At 32.7% G+C, this 22,317-nt stretch overlaps 2 protein-coding genes across 2 annotated transcripts; both read left to right on the top strand.

Annotated features, from left to right (window-relative positions):
* Nucleotides 1-10,378: 10,378 nt before the first annotated feature.
* Nucleotides 10,379-12,357, top strand: LOC125072428 (innexin inx2). The gene has a single exon (XM_047683059.1). It carries the CDS (start codon nucleotides 10,536-10,538, stop codon nucleotides 11,613-11,615), a length of 1,080 nt encoding a protein of 359 aa, XP_047539015.1. The 5' UTR covers nucleotides 10,379-10,535; the 3' UTR covers nucleotides 11,616-12,357.
* A 6,018-nt stretch (nucleotides 12,358-18,375) lies between these two features.
* Nucleotides 18,376-21,483, top strand: LOC125071231 (probable ribosome production factor 1). The gene is made up of 6 exons (XM_047681350.1): nucleotides 18,376-18,543; nucleotides 18,622-18,745; nucleotides 19,396-19,559; nucleotides 20,049-20,253; nucleotides 20,813-20,958; nucleotides 21,285-21,483. The coding sequence occupies exons 1-6, from the start codon at nucleotides 18,518-18,520 to the stop codon at nucleotides 21,460-21,462; spliced, it is 843 nt and encodes a 280-aa protein (XP_047537306.1). The 5' UTR covers nucleotides 18,376-18,517; the 3' UTR covers nucleotides 21,463-21,483.
* Nucleotides 21,484-22,317: the final 834 nt, after the last annotated feature.

The following is a 22,317-nucleotide window of genomic DNA, read 5'->3' as shown; positions in this document are numbered from 1 at the left end:
TAACTTTATTTCGTAATATATAGAGTGCAATTTTAAATAAAAATTATTTACACGGAATACACTAATAAGGCACTTATGTCAAAGGCTTCAGAAGCGAAGATTGAATATTGAATGTGGTCGGGTCATTTTTGTTGAATACTGTAAAAGGAATAGAAAGGTAATCTTAATCCGTCTCATGCGATTTTGACCTAAAATACCTAAAGAGAAAGGTAAAAAATCGTTTGATCGTACGCAAGGCATTTCGCGAGAAGCAGAGGGGCTACGGGTTGCAGGTTTGACGGGTTCCGTGTTACTCGCTGCCCTCCCCCGTCCCGCTACGTGATACCCCTCCGTGCGGACTGTCTGCGCCCGCGCAGGTTTCTAGACTGAGTAATTATGTGGATTAAATGAGCTTGCCACGTCAGAAGATTATCCCATTAGTGTTCCTTGATACTAATTAAGTAATACATTAATTAGACGAGATTTTTAAATGAAACAATTATGTAACACTTTTAATAAAGTTACGTTAAACATTTAAAGTTACTGATGGGAAATTTATAACGGCATTAGAGTAACTAAAAAGTTTTGTTATGTAACTATTTCATTATATATAAACTTATATATTTTGAACTTAATTATGTTAACATACATATATGCGGTGCCTGCACCATACCGTCCAATAAACAACTATAATAGCGTCACGGATAAGACGCATTCAATGAAAACTAGTTAATCTATTTATTCCTAGAAATGTCTGTTAAATACTAGACGCTACACAGTAAACAGTTATTGCATTATTCCTTAAACTAGCTTTGTATTTTAGCTAAAGCCGATACTTTATGATTCTTCTTTAAAAAAATCTGTATTTATCTGACAGACCTTGACAAGCATCAATGTACATTGATGTTTATAATAGCTGAGAATCAGGGACAACCACGAAACACAACTTGGGAGTAGAAAGCGGTGGCATTTCGTAGCTGTTTCTTTCTTCTGTTCTCGAATCAGCACCAAAATATCATTTACGAAGAAAGCTGCTGCACACAAGCAGATGAACTGATTTGCACTGTGGCATAATTCATCGTTATTGAATTTCGTGATAATCGGCCACGTGGCTTCTTGCTGCTAAGATATCAGTTAAAAGAACAATCATAAACTGACGTGACGGATGAGTAAGTGGAATTGAACTATGGCCATACCTACAAACTACTAATTACAAATCAGTCGGTTAAACGAACCCATATAATACGAATACAAGCACTATTTTTTTATAATAATAATAATATGAAAGACACATAATTTATTATGATTTATATTTAATTTCTTTTGGTAACTTCAATCAAAACATTATAAATATAATTCAATTGAAGTCACAGACAATGCTTCTCTATTTTTTAGTTTTGACGAGCCCCATAAATAACATGGATTAAAGCAATTTTTTTGTCATTTTATACATGTCCTCCTTACTGATACCTGTCACGTCGGCTATTTTCAAGAGACTAGCGACTACATGGAAACAAACACAAAATAATGCAATTTCATTTACGCCAGTTTCGAAATACAAAAAAGTTCAGGTGGAGAACTATAACAATAAACATTGCCGACTTCAAGACTTCTGGCTGTTATAGGGAATTTCTCAATATAAGCTCCATATTTTTAAACGACTTAAAAAAAAAGATGGAGGTTCTTAATTGTTTTGATTTTTTTTATACCTCCTGATTATTTATGAACGAAAGAAAAGTTAACTTCACAAACTACCAAATTTAATACAGTCTACTCTAAGTTCACAACCCGTAAACGTCCCACAATTGGGCCTCCACTCCGAGTGATATTAGCTGCGATTACTACCTCAGTGCGTTTTTATCTTGAATAGATTTTTCGATTGTATTTACGACAGCTCCTAGATCGATATGGCCTGCAAGCCTTGTGCCACATACCTACCAGTCCTACCATTTGTATCAATTGACGTGATTAAAAAGATAAGCGTGAACATCGGCCTTCAATCAAATCCACTTTTGAAATGTCGCGTTAGGTATCAATGATAAAATTTTATAGTATTCGTTAAATTTTTATCTCAAAAGAAAATGTAAAGAAATTATGATAATGTTCGTCTTTGGTGTCTATCGACATAAATCTTCTGTTTTAATATAATGTTAATATTTCACTGTGCCAATCCACACGCATGCCATAGACAATGCCTTAACGACTTTTATTAAAAAACACACTCACATAGACAAACTCTCAGAGATTAAATCTTTACATTAGCGAACATTGTTGTCAAAACATGCAAACGCATCAGCAATAAAACGCAACGAGACTAATAGAATATAATTATACAATTACAAATGAATGCATATTACGATTGCGATATTTTGCTTAGAAACGAAAATAAATTGTTGAAAGATGTTTAATTTGCCACACCTCATTGCAAGGCTATAAGTCATTTATATTATTAGGCATCAATTTAATCGAAAGGGCGCGGCGGCGATATCTGCAAAGAGATAAAAAAAAATTTAATTGACTTTGTAAATTCACCTGATATGAAAAAAAAATGCAATATCTTGAAAATACAAAGAATCGATAAAGCGTTTCTAAAATTTAACTGTAATAATAATAATAATTTTATCAGTTTACATTTATTAAACGGTACCCTAACTATACGATGATCAGATATGGTTTTCAATGGCTTACTTACGTATAAAGAACTTAAGTTGAAAAACAATATATACAATACAATTTTTCTGCACTTGGAGTCCTCATTGTATATGTGCATTGCTTAAGGATTTTAGCTAAGCCTTATGTTGACGATATTATAAAGGTATATATGTCATAAATGTACTGTAACCTCGAATAAGAAAACCCCAGGCGAAAAAGTCATAGTGAGAAATGTAGATTTCTAAAAAAACATAAAACATACATTAAATACCTATTCTTACATTTATTATCTTACCGCCACCTACTTATTGGTAATCAGTACCGCCTACCCAAATCCCGCCAACTTCTCAAGCCACCCGCCATTCCTCTTTTCTAATCTAATCATAGTAAAATAATTAGGCAGTGAATAGAATTTAAGGTTACATTTAATAAAGGATGAAATAATTATCGAAGTAATTTAAGTATCTGCTGTTATTCGATTAGTAAACCTTACACCAAACACCACGTATCACCGTAAAAGTACCGTTCGTTTGAAATAAATCTTGACAGATTGTGAGCTGTCGAAACATTGGAACGGGTCGTTTAATTAACAATGAAACGCATAAGATTTCAACAGTTTATAATCTTTAAGGTTAGGTATATTACCTAAATAATATTAATTATATTAAACTGAAATAGAGTCGTAATATTAAATACGATATGCGTCTTTAAAATTATTGGGTAACATATAAAAAGAATAACTAAAACTCAATTAAAATATATTGATATATATAATAAAGCACTATCATTAAATATAACTCCTAACATTATCTGAAGTGGTTATTTGTAAGATAACTTTATCGTTAATAAAATAGCGCTACCTCTAAAGTTTCAGCTATAAATGGTTTACATTATAAAATAACAACAATTTCAAACGATCAATTTTTTTATTCTTGGCAGTGTATAGTTACGTAATATGTTTTACGTCATTAAAGTTGCATTGTTTAATTTAATCAATCGCTTCTAAAAATCACATCGTTATTTTTTTCTGCAATAAAATTTGTAAAGACTAAGAAATAATATTTTATGCCATATTGACATGAACCTGATTCGATTAAAATCTTTCAGTTTTTGTTTCATAAAGAAGTTCCTATTATTAATAATTAATAGAATTATAGTATATATTTAATCTATTGCACATAATAGACGCTTATTGTCTTTATTGAACGAATACTTTAAACTTACCTACGTGAGGTACTCAAGGTTACGCAAACATTTTGACCGCCCAAAAATTATACTTTAATGTATCAATAATGATAATTATAATTACAGAATAGAGAAATTAATCTCATTAAGTAATATTTTAAATTATTTTAACGACATATTTAAATATAACAATAATTTTATAAATCGACTAGATTATTAAATCTTTAGAAGGATTCAAAAAATCGATTTATTATAGATATTTTTTAAATTTTTTAAAGATCATTAATTGTACCTTTTTACTATCAGCGACAATTGCTCGACATGTCTTTCAAAATTCCGTCATAAAACGGCATTAACTTGTCACATACGCATTATCTCTAAACCTCTTAGCACTTTATTTCACTCATAAAAAACGTCGGCGGTCACTTTGATAAGTGCAATATGTATTTGTTCTGACACACGATTTATTCGTGAATTTTTATTTTATTTATTAACTCCGGATTTACGTTTATTTCAAGAAGAGAAACTAAAAGCGAGTTAAAAAAAAAAAACAAAAAAACACAAATGAATAAATTGCTCATACTTATTTATTACTTTTTTTTCTATGTATAATAAAGGAAGGCGGAAGCGACAAATGGGACACCTGATTGTAGGAAGTAACTGACGCTTTTTCCTTACGGTTTAAATGCTCCGCCAACCATGGAATCGAATATTATATCCCAGTGTAATAAATTGTCAGACCCTTTGAACCAAAAAGTCCAATTATTTAATTTTTGCAAAAGTTGTAGAGACCTCCTTCAGACCGATTCACAGATGCCATTCCCACGGGAGACATCTCCAGCCCATCGATGTTGCAGATGTCCCTGGTAGATAGTCACTTTCCCTCAGATGAGCCTCCTCTCCGTTTGTACCATATAATATAAAATGTAAGGAGTACAAGCACTCAGCCCCAACATAGTTATAATTTATTTTCAATATTAAGTGTAAACTGATCCACGCAAAAAAGGTATTTCCCGCAAGGCGCAACCGCAAAATCGCCAACAACAGTGACGTATTATGAATACATAATGTATATCATTACAGAACCGCAAGTCTTGATCTCAATAATTACAAGCATTTTAATTATGCAGAGATAGATCCTAATACTAGATCATTTGCGATTACTATTTAATACTACGTATAATTAATGTAATGTGAATATTTCTTCACAAGGCTTTAAATGAACTTTTAATGACGTGACCGAGGAATCTAAGTCGAGACCTCAACATCAACAGCTACATAACTGTGACGTTAGTGTCTACTACTAACGAATCAGATACTTAAATTAAAAAAAAAAAAAAATTTACAACTTCAACGAAGCAAAATGCATCACATTTTTCGACCTGAATACTAATTTGTTTAAAATATTTAATACAAATTGATTTGAAAGAGAACGTTCATGTTTCTTGGAAAACTTTTTAAAATTCATAGGGCATGGGAAAGTACATACATATGGTAATGGCGACCGTCTAACGGTAAGTCTCGAGGCTCGTGTGAACTTCATTAGAATATTATTTACTTTACATATGTAATGTTTCAATGTTTTTTGTTCGTATATATATAAACGTGTTGCAAGTGATCATCAGCGACCATATATCGGCTCTGTAAGAAACATTAACCATTCCTTACATCACCGATGTCTCTTGTGCCTGTAATTACACAAGCCCACACACCCGTCAAACCGGAACACGCCAATACTATTCAATACTTACAGAATTGACAGATTTTTTTGGACTCAGTAACTGGTTGCTATACACCAGAAAATATATACTCTATACAAATTACCATAGTATATACTATATAACGTCTAAGTCCATCGCTACTAAGATACATTATTGTAAAATATATTAACACCAAAAACCTAGACAAACAACCTCACATAGGGTGGCCATATGAACACTTGGTAAAACTACATAATTCCGAAGCACTCAATTTCCAAATGACAATTCTTTATCGACTACAGTTAGACAACGTACGGGTCACTTGAAATATCGTATATTTGAAAAACTTACTTTAATTACGGTACTTACTTTAAACTATTCCCATCGACACAACACAGTACGTACGTACTGTACTATCGCTTGTTATTAGAATGATTGGTGTGCGTATTGATTTGGCAACTAAAAAGACATGTAACAGAAATAAAACCAAACACACGATGCGCTTAAAAGTCGAACAAACGATCCTCTTACAACTAAATACAGATAAACTTAGTAAACAAGTGAATATATAACATTAAATAAAATTTACGAAATAAACATAAATAGCAGACTTGCTCAAAAAATTACCAATTTACTCCTAAATATGTATACATTACAATACAATATAAACTTTCTATTATTCTACAATACATATTTATAATAAAATGTTACTCATGATATTATAATGATTGAATATTTTATTTTATGTACCTAAGTCGATGTCGTTATGAAGTCTTCATGACGTGCCTGCGTGCCTTCAAACGCGTTGAAATCTACACGGTGAAACAAAACTATTCGTGTTTTTTTTTACAAATAATAAAAAAAAATAATTCATTAAATCGCCTAATTCTTATATATTAATTCAAATGATAATGAACACATTATTTAGTTACTAATAAATAATTTAATGGTTATGAGTAATGCTTTTTACCCATAAGTAACTACAAGTGCTTGGCCTTCGAAATGATTTCTACAAGGATACTTTGATTTTGTGAAGCTATACGTTGCCTTAATCTTCAACTTCATCGGAAATAGCAAATTGTTTAATTAAACTGATAAATCAACAAAACATAATTTGCTTTTTACCACTAGGGGAAGATAAATCTATTAAAGAAAGTAATATACTATCAATTTAAAAATAAAAAAGATTACTAACAATAGGATTAAATATTTTATTAGATTAATTACACATTGTGAAAAAATATAAGTAATTGGTTCCTTTATCGCACGGAGAGAAGGTAGAGAAAGAGATTTGTATAAGTCTATGCAATAGTGAGCACGGATTACAATTGAAAGTGGCAAGAAGTCACGTAGGACACTTAAAACCAGTCACTTTTTGTGGTATTTCTGCAAAACATGACTAAGCTATATGCAAAATTCGAAACAAACCACCAATGATTCCCCGTGAATTGCCCTGAGCACGAGGATAATAAAAGTCCTATAAAAGTGGTAATAACAGAGATAATTTAAAATTATTTTTTAATATAATTTACATATATTTATTTACCAATATTAGCACTCTAATATTTGGCATAGATTTCAATTATAGCAGATTATGTCAAATTGTATTTTTTATATTATTAAAAAATATACTAGTGGGTCTCCCGTAAACTTTAACAACCGCGTTTTTTTAACAGATTTTTTAATAATATCGAAATCTATGAGAGGTTTTCTTTTAATTTCATTTCATAGTAAACGGCGAGTCATCGACATTTGGGGCCAAAGTTATGAAACCTCTATTTAAATATTTTTTTTAATCCCAAATAGTATATAAAAATGTTATTTTAAAAATAATAATTTGTTTAATAAAATGTTAATGTAGTGAATTGTGAGCATTGTAAAATAATTGTACTTATTATGTCTAAAATAAATTCTTTGTTAATTTATAACAAGTTATTAAATAACAATCAAGAATCATCTTTCATTTTAGGCATATCTGCGGCTGGAGCTTTTCAAAATTAAACCATAACCGATTTGTTGTGTGCAGCTATCGTCCCATAATCACTGGGACAAAAATCGGCTTAATACGACTTAAGATATAGATGAATGAAGCGTGTAAAGGCAAAAATGAATACATTCGCATACAATAAATTGATAACGCAGCAAAATAGACATAAAAAATGTCTTCTGCACATATTACTAGATTGTTATGATTTTTAATGAATAATTTCATTTCCAGACATTGCGTAATTAAGCTTTTATCGTGATATTAAAATGTATACTACTTATACAAAAATAATAATACAGAGAATACCTAAATATCAATCATAACTTTGAACGACAAATAGGCATTCAATTTTTCCTTTCATAGATAAAAATCGTCACCATGTGCTTAAAATTTTATTCCGACCATTCTACGGCATTTATCTTATTAATATTAAGGTTTATTTGATAAACATTTATTTCCAAGTCACTAAAGAGGCTGTACAATACATATTACTCAAAAATAACAATTTTAAATCCAACATCGACAAAAAATTGAATTGTATTTATTATCTAAAGCAATAAATCCACACAAGGTGACATTGAATCAAATACAATATAAAACTAACAAAAAATCCAAGATAACCGCTAATGTAATGTACGTACATGTATGTACATATAAAATAATATATTATTTATAAGTGCTACTTGAGGGATGGTTCATTTTTAAACTAGATGATCGGATATGTGCTTCAAGGGGGAATTGCTGGTAGAATTCATGGCATTATTTGTGCAATAACTTTGATTTGTATGTACAAAATGCCTTAAATAATATGTATGGATAAGTAAATGTTTGATGAGTTTCTAATAAATGTAATCGAAAAATAATTCAAAACATTTTAAGCACGCAAATATAAGTGTTTCAAAGTGCAGACAAAATTCGTCAGACCTTGAATTGAAGTGCCCTATGATTGGACATTACGCAGCTCCACTCGATCACTATCACCTTTAAGATAAGATTGTGGTAAGGTTTTGTAGTTCTTTAGAATTGTGTTGCTATTTAAGTAGGAAATAGTAATTTAAATAACAAACAGTAATATCACATTGAACCGTTTGAATAAAAAAAAAAATGAATAAAGGATTTAAATTCGTTCATTCATTCGATCACATCGTACGGTTGAATAGATTTCAGTCTTTTGTTTCACCGACACTTTTTTCTTCATTAGTTAATTTGAGAAAAATATCACTTCATATGGTTAATGTTTATAGAATATTATATATCAATATTATCTCTAAATTATGGTGTCTAATTTGTGCTTAAAAAAATGCTCTCAAAAATCACAGTGTAATCTCTCATATTGTATGTACTAATAATATATTAATTGTTATTTTTTCACCTAGAGTAAGAGATATAGGTAAAATGAATATTAATTTGTAAATAAAATACCTATAGAGGAAAAGATAGAGTTCATTCTATCTCGATAATTTCATACGACTATAATTGCAAGTAATCGTTCTTTTACGGAAATGTATTTTAATGTCTGCGTTTAAGTTTTTACTAAGGTGCATCAAAGCCACCAACAGTGCCATAAGAACCTGTATGGTAGTGCGAGACCAACTCATTAGCAATTTCTGAATCCTTGGCTTGGTATCCTTAACGGGGTGTGTTAAGGATTTGGCAGAATACAGCCTTGATTTGACGACTATTAATTGGGACAAGAGCATGAGTATACGCTGTACAAAAAAAGATAAAACGTAGATATGTTTTAATAAAATAAATATTGTAAAAGTTTTTAGATAATGTGAAATAAGAATGTTTTTATCTTTACAAAAAAGCTTCCTTGTTACAAAAAATAGGACAAGAGAGTCGTAATTATTACTTTGTAAGAAAATACTGCTCGCATTTTTATTATTGGCATAATTATCATATACTTAGCCGTCTTTTAATGGCTCAACATGATTTGTATAGTAATAATTACTATTTTAATAAATAAAGCTCATAGCAATGTGTATAATTATTTTATTTAATAGATTGTGTTAATAGTATTCTGTGATTTTAATATAAAAATATCGATAATCTATTGTGACACCAATAAATATAATGAATGTATGTTAATGTCGGCAGTCATGAGTCAAGTTCATGGACGTAAATTAATCGATACAATTAATTACTTTTACAAATGACATTTAAAACTTTTCATAATTATAATAATACGTTTGATTATCTAATAGAAACAGCGATATTTTGAGTGAATCCTAATCTTTTATATCAGTAAAATATACCATGGCTTTGAACTTTGTCCATTTAGCAACTGCTTATGTTTCTAACAACAAACTCCCTCGATGATTACTGCTAAATATCGTGTGGACAACGAACCAAGCTATTTTAAATAGAAAAGGAATCCATTGCTTGTCTAAGCATAAAGGGGTTTCAAACACAATAGTTTGCTTATCGCCTCGCGGGCGTTCGTTGGCTACAACCACTCGTAATCTGGACCCTTTACATAAAAATGCACTACGCTATATTAAGCAACATTTATAACCATAAACGAATATTACGTGTATGTAACACGTAGTTAAGTATATTATAAGCATGCTAGGGTAAAGTTAAAAACAAAATCACCCCAAACGTTTCATAAGCCTATCAGGAAATCACTACGAGCCGCATACGCTTCTCATCAACAAGTTGTTAAATGATGCAATCAATAGATAAGTGCGTATTTAATTGTGCTCGTCGGCCGTAATGCCGCGAGTAATTTTAATGCTTGTTTTGAGATGCGTAGCTAGCGGCGGGCGGCGGCGGCTACCAGATGACGCCACGAATATAGGTGGAAATAGGGTCAGTGCTGTGTCGTTGATCCGAGCGGAGGGAGACTGCGACTGCGTGTGCGGGGAGCCCCTCGAGCCCCGCGGCTGTCGCTCCGGCCCCTGCTCCCCTTGTTGAGTCTCGCCCCGCTTGCCGCTAGCATTCCGCACTCGACACGAGGGCGAAGCGCACGCCCGATTCTTCGATAATCGCGACCGACGCGCCGCGCGCCCGCGGCAAACTCAACCGCCATGTTTGACGTTTTCGGCTCTGTGAAGGGCCTACTCAAGCTCGACTCGGTCTGTATTGACAACAATGTGTTCCGTCTGCACTACAAGGCCACCGTGATCATCCTGATCGCGTTCTCGCTTCTTGTCACCTCGCGACAATACATCGGAGACCCTATCGACTGCATCGTAGATGAGATCCCGTACGCCGTCATGGACACCTACTGCTGGATCTACTCCACATTCACCATCCCGAACCGGCTCGTTGGACGCGTTGGCAAAGATGTGGCGCAGCCCGGCGTTGCCTCACATGTTGATGGAGAGGACGAGGTGAAATATCACAAATACTATCAGTGGGTGTGCTTTGTGCTGTTCTTCCAAGCTATCCTCTTTTATGTGCCCCGTTATCTATGGAAAACATGGGAGGGTGGACGTGTTAAAATGCTCGTGCTAGATTTAAATTGTCCCGTAGTCGGCGAAGACTGCAAAGCGGACAGAAAGAAGCTACTCGTCGACTACTTTCACACTAACCTCCATACACAAAACTTTTATGCATTCCGTTTCTTCATCTGCGAGGTACTGAACTTTATAAATGTAGTGGGACAAATATACTTCATGGACTTTTTCCTCGATGGAGAGTTTTCAACGTACGGCCGTGATGTCGTACGTTTTACTGAGATGGAACCAGAAGAGAGAGAAGATCCAATGGCTCGAGTGTTTCCTAAAGTGACTAAATGTACCTTCCACAAATACGGTCCTTCGGGAACTGTGCAAAGGTTCGACGGATTGTGTGTATTGCCTCTGAATATCGTAAACGAGAAGATCTACGTGTTCCTGTGGTTCTGGTTTATAATCCTATCAATTCTTAGCGGCATATCTTTGATTTACCGAGCGGCCGTCGTTGCTGGCCCGCGTGTGCGTCTCTACCTGTTACGTGCTCGCAGCCGCCTCGCTCCACAGGACCAAGTGGAAGCAGTGGCTCGAAAATTACAAATCGGAGACTGGTTCGTGCTTTACCAGCTCGGGAAGAACATTGACCCTCTAATTTACAAGGAACTGATGGGTGATTTAGCGAAGAAGTTCGAAGGAAAGGATACAGTATAGTAGGCGCGTGTGGACAGTGGGTAGTTGTGACGTGTGAGTGCTAGGGCGAACCGCGCGGGCGCAGTGCGGCAACGTCGTGCGCCCGCCTCGGCGCCGCTACCTGCCGCGCCGCGCCCGCGCACAAAGAGCGCCGGGAGCGGCCGTGCACCGACATTCCATTGCCTACACCCGACGCGGGGAACGACCTCCGGCGGGCCAGTCATTGTATTCCAGAACCGCTTTAAAACTCTTTATACTGCTGGTATGAAAAAATGTTAGTTGGCATCTTCTCCCGGATGACTTCGACTGATGCGTGTCACCGCGCGCGTGCATTTAGGGTAACATTTTAGGGCATGTTTGCGATAGTCGTAGATAATAGATAGATCTCGTGCCTTCGTTTTGTAATTTGTATTGTTCGTGTGCGAGTGAATAGCGTGGAAGGGACGTCTCATTGTGATATGTAATTATTATTATATCTAAATTAAGTGTTTATCGTGTACGATTGATCGAGTGGACGACGGCTGGCTTATTCCTAAGTTTTAGATAGTTATCTAATGTAATTTCTTTGTTATCGAATGTTATACTCGATACGATATTGTATAAAGCAATAATGAACTATTAGTATTAAGAGATCAATTATTGGAATTGGTTAGCGACAATACCGTAATTTTTACTAATTAAATACACGTGTCTATACTTTTTATACTGACGAAATCGAGTCGATTATGGTTGATATTTTCTAAATATATTTACTGCCACATTATTTTGTTGTTTTATTGTTACATAAAGTACTGTTCTGTACATACATCAATCGTCGCGTAAAATGATTCAATGTAAATATATCAATGCACGACACCGATACAAAGCGTGGAATTTGAAACCAGATTTACACCGCAGACACCGAGTCCAAAATCTTCATTCTATTAACTAGTAGCGCCACCTACAACACGCACGATAAACGAGAAGTTCTTCAGATGTACAGTAGATGGCGGTAGATTCGCGATAAATTGATAAACTTTTAAAAATAAAATATCATATGACTTATTTACCTTTCTTGACTTACATATTGTGCGAACAAAACTTTTATTTTTCTTATATAGAACATTTATGTAAATTAGTTTAAACAAGTTTTATTATTTCGAATTTCAGGATTAAAAGATAACCAAAATTTTATTATACTTCTACAATACTACTTGTGGAAGTATTGTATTATTATAATTTTTCATGTTGAATACAAAATTTATGACATAATACGATGAATTCTTAGTTTATTTTGACCCGTTTTATATACATTTTTGTAACAATACAAAAGAATACAAGTTGTTTGTCGTTCTGACTTTAAATATTCTTTGAATAGTCAACAGGCACCTGACTGGTTTGTAAAACGCTTTCACACGATTCTCAAATAGATTTCTTTTGTTTGAGGGTTTGAAGAGCAAACAAAGGCGTTCCAAGAAGCGCCGTTTCGTCTACTTTATCATTGGAAGGGCTTATTTTACGAGATATTTAACCGACTTCAAAAATAGTGGAGGATATATTTTTGACTGCTACTTTAAATGGTTGTTCACTCAATGTCATCAATGACTTGCCTGAATGTACTCTTAAAAAAAAGTTCAAAATGAAATGTGTACAACAATTAAATATATAATCAGTTACTTTAAAAGTCGGTACATATCTAAACAAATTTGTCATATGTTTCGCCTTGACTTACAATGAATCCGAAGGCAACTTATAAACATAGTCTAAACCATTCAGAGACTAAATACACCCAAAAATATCATCGAAATCGGTCTAACCATTTATTAGGAGTTCAGCTTACAGATTATAATTTTATACAATATAAAAAGATTCAACAGAATAGAAGCATAATTATCATCTGTTTATATACCAACAACAACAACTATCCTAATTCAACACGTCTTTTTGTATTTGAGCTGGACCATGACCATACTTATAACTAATTTAATATATATTAAAATTAACAACATGCGTACGCATCAATTAAAGACACGAAAAAGTATTATTAAGAAATAATAATTTAATAAAATGCGAAGGCCCTCGGTGAGATGTTTTAGCAGTTAGCACATTACGTAAGTGCATCAATAGAATCTTAAACTTGATTTTTAAACTTGTTCCAGCTACTATCGTTATTATTCAATTCAATAATACAATTTCTATGTATATCAACACAATTATAAGTGATATTAATAAATTAAATTGTTTAAATTCTAATGGCTACCTCGAACTCATCATTTTCCCTTATTTTTTAAGTCAACTTAATTTATTAATATTATATTCTTGTAATAATTAATATTGTTTCGTGTAAAGCTAATTAACTGTTATTTAACGCTGACTAATGTCCTTTTAAAAATCACAATATACAAATAAATAAGGCTTATATGGAAATATGATAAATTGTGTATTTTTAGCTGATTCGTAATGTTTATATATACGTATATTTCAAATAACTTTTAATTGTACGTCCTCTGATTATAATTAAACAAAGAGGTGCCGCGCCGGAAAGTACAATTAGTACCTCCTCCTAGTGGCCTCGACGTTGACCAATTCATCTTCTTTCCGCCTTCCTTACAACTTTTAAAGGAACCGAGAACATAGTTAAGTGCGAATACAACAAATTGTATTCACACTTTATAATATGCGTGTCGGACGCAAGTACGGAGGTATTAAAACAAAAACTTCGCCGTATTTTGTTAACTTTATTGTGTACTCGTTGTCGCCTGTGGATTCGCTTGCGTTGTAAGGCTTGAACATGGTATGGTATGGTAGCTTATGCCCTTCCTCGGAGTTCCTGCTTGCTTCATACGAAATATCATCAAATTCGATCCTGTGGTTGGGCTGTCATCGAGCAACAGACAGACAGAGCTACTTTCGCATTTAAAATATCAGTATAGATTTATCTTGTGCTCAGTTGAAAACATGACGGAACTTGCATGAATCGGCTGAGAGCCATGTTACTAACATTACTTTGTCTGCTAAAAGTGTTAACAATAAAATTATAACGAGTATAGCTAGCTGAGTTTAGTGTGCTTGACGCTAACTTTTTGATATTAAAACGGGCTGGTCCTTTAAATAATTCAATTTCAATTATCTACGTCGATTTCTTAACTCGTACTGACGAAATTGCTCTAAAGTGAAATTGGCACAAAAATATAGATGTTTTGTTCGTTAGGAATATATAATTTTGATATAAATTAACACGACTGTGATCTACTTAATAAAGTCGGTTGAGGCTCGTTACTTAACAAACATTCCTCCATACATGCTTCGTTCAATAAAATTTATTTTGAATGAAAGGAATCCTGCTGCATCGAATAAAATAGCACTGCTATTGCATTACAATAAACAAAGGCGTTGTTTATTTAAAAGTCACGAAACGATGCACGCAAACGAAACGTTCTCCACTGGTTCCGGAGGTCCGTGGATATTATACATGTATTTGCGTTTTTCAATATAATATAAATCTCCTTAAGCTGAACACATTTATAATTGTCATGTTATTTCTCGTATTGATCTTTAAATAACTACTGTTTACTGTTAAATAAAATGAGACTCATTTTATTTCGGCACTTGATGGGTTCCTATGGGCAGTAGATATGTTCCTAAAGAAAGATAATACGAATGGCCATAGATTTAAACTGAATCTAAGACATCATTTTCACAAACAATTGCTTTATAAACTTAGTAATTTAAATATAATACTCTTAAAGAAAAATTAACTCCGAATGGGAAGAGTACCGAAACTTTATTTAGTGGAAACACATACCAAAACAATGTTAATTTAAGTATAATATTTCAATGTAAGTATGTTTTACTAAAAGAAGCGATTTTCATATAAGTTTAAAGATTACTAATATAGAAGATTATAAAATTCCAATCATATTATTTTTATAACAAATACCTCTACACAGTTTAGTCGTGAGGCGTCACATTTTGCGCAGGTGTTCGTCATTTGATACGTTGCATTCATTTGTAGATACACAAGAAAACTAGTTGGAAGCAGAATAAGGTAAGTTAATACACTAGCTGTTGTTATTGACTTTGTTCGAGTTACGTACAATTTAAATATATTATCAAAAGTTTACAATTAACTTACACTTAATACAACAACTCATCCTTAGGTATTTAAGGTAAGCAAGACTACTACATTGAACATAATACTAATGCTTGCATAACCTATAAAAACTTATAATAAATAATCATTAAATAGTACCTAAATATCCATGAGTAAAGATTTAGTTGTTTTAGGAAGACATGTGAGTCGTCATGCCTATATCATATGAATACAGGCTCCCCATTGGCTGCCTGAACATCCGTGAAACACGAACGTTAATATTCGTAAAAAATTATATCGTTAGTTATGCTGAATTCGCAGGCAAATCTTGGCGTAAATATATAAAAGTGTCGAGCCCGCTTAACTTAGCTAGTTAAATAATATTAACAGGACTTAGCACTCGATACCTCACACCAATAAACTAAATTTAACTATTTTCTCTCGGCATTTCCGTATAAAATATATTAAGTCTAAGCATTAAAAGTTGTTAGCATTTAAAAAACTGCAGAAACGATTTTATTTTTCAGTGATATTAAGAACAGCGGCGAGCAAATGAATAAAGGATGATAATTAAATTTCAAAATAACTCGTAGCAAAAGTTTGAATAGAAACATTTCTGAAATATTATAAATAATTACTGCATGTATTTGCACTTCCTCTTACCGTAAGGCCACACTCACTGCACCGGAGCAACCCTTATCTTAAGCACAAAAAGGGTACTGGGCAAGCAGTGTTCTGGCGATTACCGCACCAGCTCACAAAAAAATATTTTCCATCGGCCAGGCACCGTCCAATGCTCTGCGTCCGGCTTTTTATAACCCCCTTTACCCTAGAGCCTGCCCCCAGGTTAACTGTTAGATAAAGCACATCTTAGCACGCAATGTTATTTTCTTTTTTCCGCAAAACATGTTATTGAGCGAAATCAAGTTTTTATGTACCAAAACAATTCATTATACACCTATTCAGATCGCTTGAAGTACATACTCTCAACTTACTCGATTCATGATAAAATTATTGTAATTTTTATTTAAAAAAACAGTTTAAGCATGTTTTGATATCAGATGTGAATGTCTAGTAAAGCGTACAGCTTCCTCGAAGGACATGTAAACCCCCCCGGTGTTACAGATGTCCATGGGCGGCGGTAGTCACTTTCCATCAGGTGCGCCTCTTGCTCGTTTGCCATCTATCAAATAAAAAAAATAGTACACCGGTTGATATTACGTTGTTCAGCCATTAGATATTACCATAACCAATGCGCTGCCAACCATGTCATTTTAATGTCCCTTTTAACTGTAAATATAACAAAGCCAATAATGAAATAAATAGCTACAATTGCTATTTGAGATGTACCTACAATCGACCTAAATATTACTTAATTCAAATTAATAGTTTCCACATGCTTAATCAATTCAAGACTTTTCTTTACTTAATAGTGTAGTACCACTAAAAACCTTACATAAAAATATCGTTATAAGTAACAAATAAGTTAAAGATATAGTGAGCCCGATTATTTAAACATACAAGTGGTCCGCCGTTAAAAGCCCATTGGCGGTAAGTCATAAGGAATGCATTATATATTTTACATTGACCAAGTTTTTTGGACCGTGACCCATGCGTACATCTGCCTACCAAATTCAAAAAAAAACTAACTGAAGCATAAAGCATAATTGGATGCTGATAATAGAAACAAATGTGTATTTAACGTTGTCATCACAAAACATCTGATTGTTATAGAAGGATAATAATTATCGGACTCAGACGCTTAATGACTGTCAGATGTTGAATGTAAGCAAACATTTATAGCTGCCTCTATTTTCACATTACACTGGACGCGCTCTATATATTATTTACGATTACCTACTTTATATTGTTTATGTTGAACACCGTTATTAGTTACTATTTATCATATACCACCATTAAAATGAGAAAATTAAGCTCTCTTTATACTGTATGATAAATTCACCCTATCTCAACTCGTAGGTTATTTAGTACGAAACGCCTAGGAGATCCATCAATAGTAATGGACTTAAGCGTCTCAACTACCTTCGTACCTCAGCAGAAAAACAACTAAAGTTTTCCCAAAAAGGCTACATATAATACTAAGATATTATTGTCATATATTTAATTTTTACTAAGATCATTTAAAACAATTTTCAATGACATTAGTAACACCTATTATATATAGAAATTGAACACAAAGTTTTGTTGTAACATCGCTGAAAAGAAAATTACGAGCTTTAATGAAATCTCATATAAACTCGTTTTTTGTTCCTCTTCAAGCTAATGGTCAACAACACCCATAGACATCTGCTGCGTAGGAATATCACTATATTACCATTACTTACATCACCAATGTTCCATCACCCTTGGAACTAATATGTTATGTGCTAATGTTACACGTTCATGTACCAATTTTTCTAAAAGCATTGCTTAGAGGTAAGAATTTAACTGAAGTAACGCAAATAATTTGAAAATCAACATTTGAAAGCTGACTAACTTTCTCTCTAATTCCGTTTAACTCTACTGAGTATTAGCACTTTCCTTAAATTTTTAGCATCCATTGTCACGTTTATAATAAAATATTACGACAATATTTTTAATAGATTTATCTGTGTTATCTGTTGATCATTCATATTCAATAATTGTGTAATCTGTTGTTATATGTCACTTTTCAATTCTCACTCGCCTGTTGTCAGTATTGTCAGTTGTCAACTTGTCACTAATAATAAAAACACGCAGCTTTCTTTAGTAATTATTACTATATTAATTTCAATAAGCTTTTATATTCAATTAAAAATAAGAAGATTATAAGTATACACCTTAATAAACTTTTAAACAAGTAAAAAAAAAGATGGCTCGCGGTAAAGATAAGAAAAAGTAAGTGTTTATTAAGAGGTTATGTCTCGTGTTGATGTTTTCGAAATAACTTATGAAATAATCAATCGAATTTTACAGGCGAAAATTAGAGAAGAAGCAGGAAGGTGACGATGTACCGAAAAAAGTGCCTCATACGTTGGAATCTCTCAGGGAAAAAGATGAGACGATGTTGGCAAATACGGAAGCCGAGGAACAGGAAGAAGTAAGCATATTTATCAAGATGATAGTCTACTAATAGACTAGTTTATTGTTTCAATATCATATAATATTTTAGACTAGCCTGCCACTTCGTTTGCGTAGCTGTTTGAGGTTGTTATAAATTTATGTCACTGTCATACTGTAGAGGCAGATAATCTGTAAAAACAATCCTAAACATTGCGGCATACCATACAATTCAACAGCCGAAATTGATATTATATCTACAATACAGAGAATCTGTTTTTGAAGTATTTCAATCCATATTGATCTTTTAACACCATCCCATTCACAAAATATATTCATAATATTTATTTATTTTGAATATATTATATTAGTAATATATAAATAAAATTATACTAGATGTCTAAAAACATTAATAGCATCACAGTGCACAGAATATGTTAAATTAGGTAAATTGGATTGATTATTCATTTTAGCCATTATTCAAAAATGAAGCACTGTTTCTGTTGTCAGAATGAATCCTCGATATTATGTTGACATATGTTTAGAACTAAATTAAAATGATTATTAATATGTAATGAAATAGGTCAGGTTTATTAGTTATGTAGTACTGGAGCTCAACAAATATTTATAAAATATATGTACAATTTCAGAGATACCTACTTATTATAAACAATGTTTTATTTGTTTAAGGCACAAAAAGATATGGAATTGGATGAATTATCATCTTACTTTGAAAATTCTTATGAGCCCAAGGTACTGATCACTTACTCTGACAACCCTCATGCTAAAACTAGAGTATTTGGAAAGGAACTCTCGAGAATGATACCAAATTCATTATCAAGATATAGACAAAGGTAAATAACAGTTTTATTTTACTAAATTAAAGATAAACCATTTACTTTGTCTTATGGTGGTACCTCCAATGATTAGCCTGTACTGGACAAATTATTGTTTTTTTTTATATATCATACATGATGTAGCTGGCAAATGAGCCACCTGATGGTAAGTGGTCGCCACTGCCTATAAACGTCTGTACTTTAAGAAGTATTAATTATTGCTTATATCACCAATGCACCACCAACCTTTTGCATTAAGATGCCAGTCCCTTGTGCCTGTGGTTACACTGGCTCACTCACTTTTAATTCAGAACACAATAATACTAAGTTTTGATTAATTGAATTGTCAGTAAAATATACAGTATAGAAGTATGCACTCTAAGCACATATAATAATAGCTTAATCTGAGATAAAATAAAGGAAATCTAATAAAAAGATTTTAAGACCATTATTGTGTAATATACAAATTTTGCAAATTAAAGTAAACCATGAAAACTGTTTTTTCAGATCATCAGTAAAGAGAATAGTCCAATCAGCAATTAGAGAACAAATGACCGATGTAATTATTGTTAACGAAAATCAGAAGCAGCCAAATGGTTTCCTCTTGATACACCTACCAAGTGGACCCACAGCACATTTCAGACTATCAAGTTGTAAAATTACAAAAGAACTTAATAAAGATCACAAGGAAATAACAACACATAGGCCTGAAGTAAGTTTATATTTAAAATACATATTTTAGAAAAGAAGTAACTGACTGCTGGCATGAGACCATTCTCCTTTTGAGATGGCTTAGACGTTATGCTCCAATGCAGATTGTTGGATACATAAGTGCTTATTCAGAGGCATTTAGGTTCCCCATGATTTTCACCACTATACATAAGGTAAAAATATATTATCAGTTTTCTTGATATCTAGTATATGTCCTAACATATCTTGAGACTGCAAATTCTCATTATTATCGAGATAATATTGAGAATAATAATATTAGTAATAATGTTAGTTGTGTCACATTATTGAAAAAGATGTTGAAAGTGCAGCTGTGTAAAGATGACATAAGAATTTTTTGTTTTTTTATATAAATATATTCTAGAATTTGATAAATCAATCCAAAATTCATTTAAAAAATTGGGGCGACAATATTTTTGTTATATGAATATATTGTAGACATTATATGTGTAGTCTTTGTTAATTTGTTACATGCACCAACAGAGCAACTAGCAGTTGTCATATTATATCATTTGCCAATAATTGAAATTCTTAAACTTCAGGTGATCCTTAACAACTTCAGTACCAGATTGGGTCTGACAGTAGGACGTATGTTAGGCGCACTGTTCCACTACGAACCAGAATTCCGTGGCCGGCGCGCTGTCACCTTCCACAACCAGCGGGACTACATCTTCTTTAGGCACCACAGGTTTGCTTTTTTTTAAATATTCGTAAAAAGTTGGTCCATGCAGTTGTCTATTAATAGTGGTTAAAGCAAATGCTACCAAAACTATATGTGAAACAGAGTAATAATATATAAGAGTATAACTACAGAAAAGTCAGAGTTTATACTTTTATTATTTTATATCTTTTATAGATAACCCACATTAACCATTGTTGTTTTTTTAATTTAATAAATTTCTTCATAGATAACAATCGTACTTTTACGTGTTCAAATATTTTGTACATAAATACACGCACCTTTTATTTAATTAAGTAGAGTTAATATTAGTTATTTAACAAAATTATTTCCAGATATGAATTTACACCAGATGGGAGACGCGCTAAGCTGCGCGAACTGGGGCCTCGGTTCACTCTCAAGCTGATCTCTTTGCAGCAGGGCACATTTGACTCGAAGCGCGGCGACTACGAATGGATCATCGCCAGCCGCAGACACCAGATGGAAACGTCGAGACGACGCTTCTTTTTATAAAATTAAAATAGATCTTGGTCATGCAAGTATTTTTTTTACCTACTTATTATTGTTGTGTTTGTGTATACCGTATATGGGATGAGTGAGCCAGTGAAAATATAGTGTATTCCAACCACAAGAGAAGAATAAACAACATTTAACATTGATTGACGTGATACCAATTGTCGAGAGTTTGAATAAATAAATCTATGAAAAATGGCGTTTTGAACGTCCACGAAGCTGTTATCGAAATTTTGGAAATAAAATTAAAGTCGATAACAGTAGTTAAATGGAATTGTCGTATTATAAATAAAAAGTACATTTATCAACTGTTAGTAGTACACAAAAATGTCTCGTTTCTCCGTGTGCATTTTGGTCGATCATATCATATTTATTGAAAACAATGTAAACATAACAACTATTATGCATCAATTATAAAATGTTTTTTGTATTCTTGTGATTAAAAAAAAAAATGACATCGTGTATAATGGAATCTAACGACATGAAACTTCTCTTATAAGTGTCATGTACACACTCACTCAACTAGTGATGCACCGGATAAGTAATTAGTATGACTGCAAGTACCTCAGGTTCAGCTAACTTTTATATGTATGTATGATCACTCATTTTTAGTTAGGCTTAAGCTGGAAATTAAATTCAGTTACACAATTCAAGACTAGTACAATTACAACAAATGTTTAATTACTTTTCCTTCAGCCACATTGCACGCAGGTATGTAACTCTTAAACAAAAATTGTAGCAACCATATTTCATTATTTTTTGAAGAAGGAAGTAATAAATATATAACATTTATTTAGATAATAACAGCGGCAATAAAATACATCGTTAAATCTATATATTAAACTGACAAAAAAT

The sequence above is a fragment of the Vanessa atalanta genome, chromosome 2, assembly GCF_905147765.1.
Source record: "Vanessa atalanta chromosome 2, ilVanAtal1.2, whole genome shotgun sequence".
In the NCBI taxonomy this organism is placed as follows: Eukaryota; Metazoa; Arthropoda; class Insecta; order Lepidoptera; family Nymphalidae; genus Vanessa; species Vanessa atalanta.
This window is presented reverse-complemented; position numbering and strand designations above follow the sequence as displayed.

Coding starts and splice junctions, on each gene's coding strand:
- LOC125072428 (XM_047683059.1), top strand. CDS start 10,536: ATGTTTGACGTTTTCGGCTCTGTGAAGGGCCTACTCAAGCTCGACTCG.
- LOC125071231 (XM_047681350.1), top strand. CDS start 18,518: ATGGCTCGCGGTAAAGATAAGAAAAA. Junction 18,746..19,395: donor AAGCCGAGGAACAGGAAGAA/GTAAGCATATTT, acceptor TATTTGTTTAAG/GCACAAAAAGATATGGAATT. Junction 19,560..20,048: donor TTATCAAGATATAGACAAAG/GTAAATAACAGT, acceptor CTGTTTTTTCAG/ATCATCAGTAAAGAGAATAG.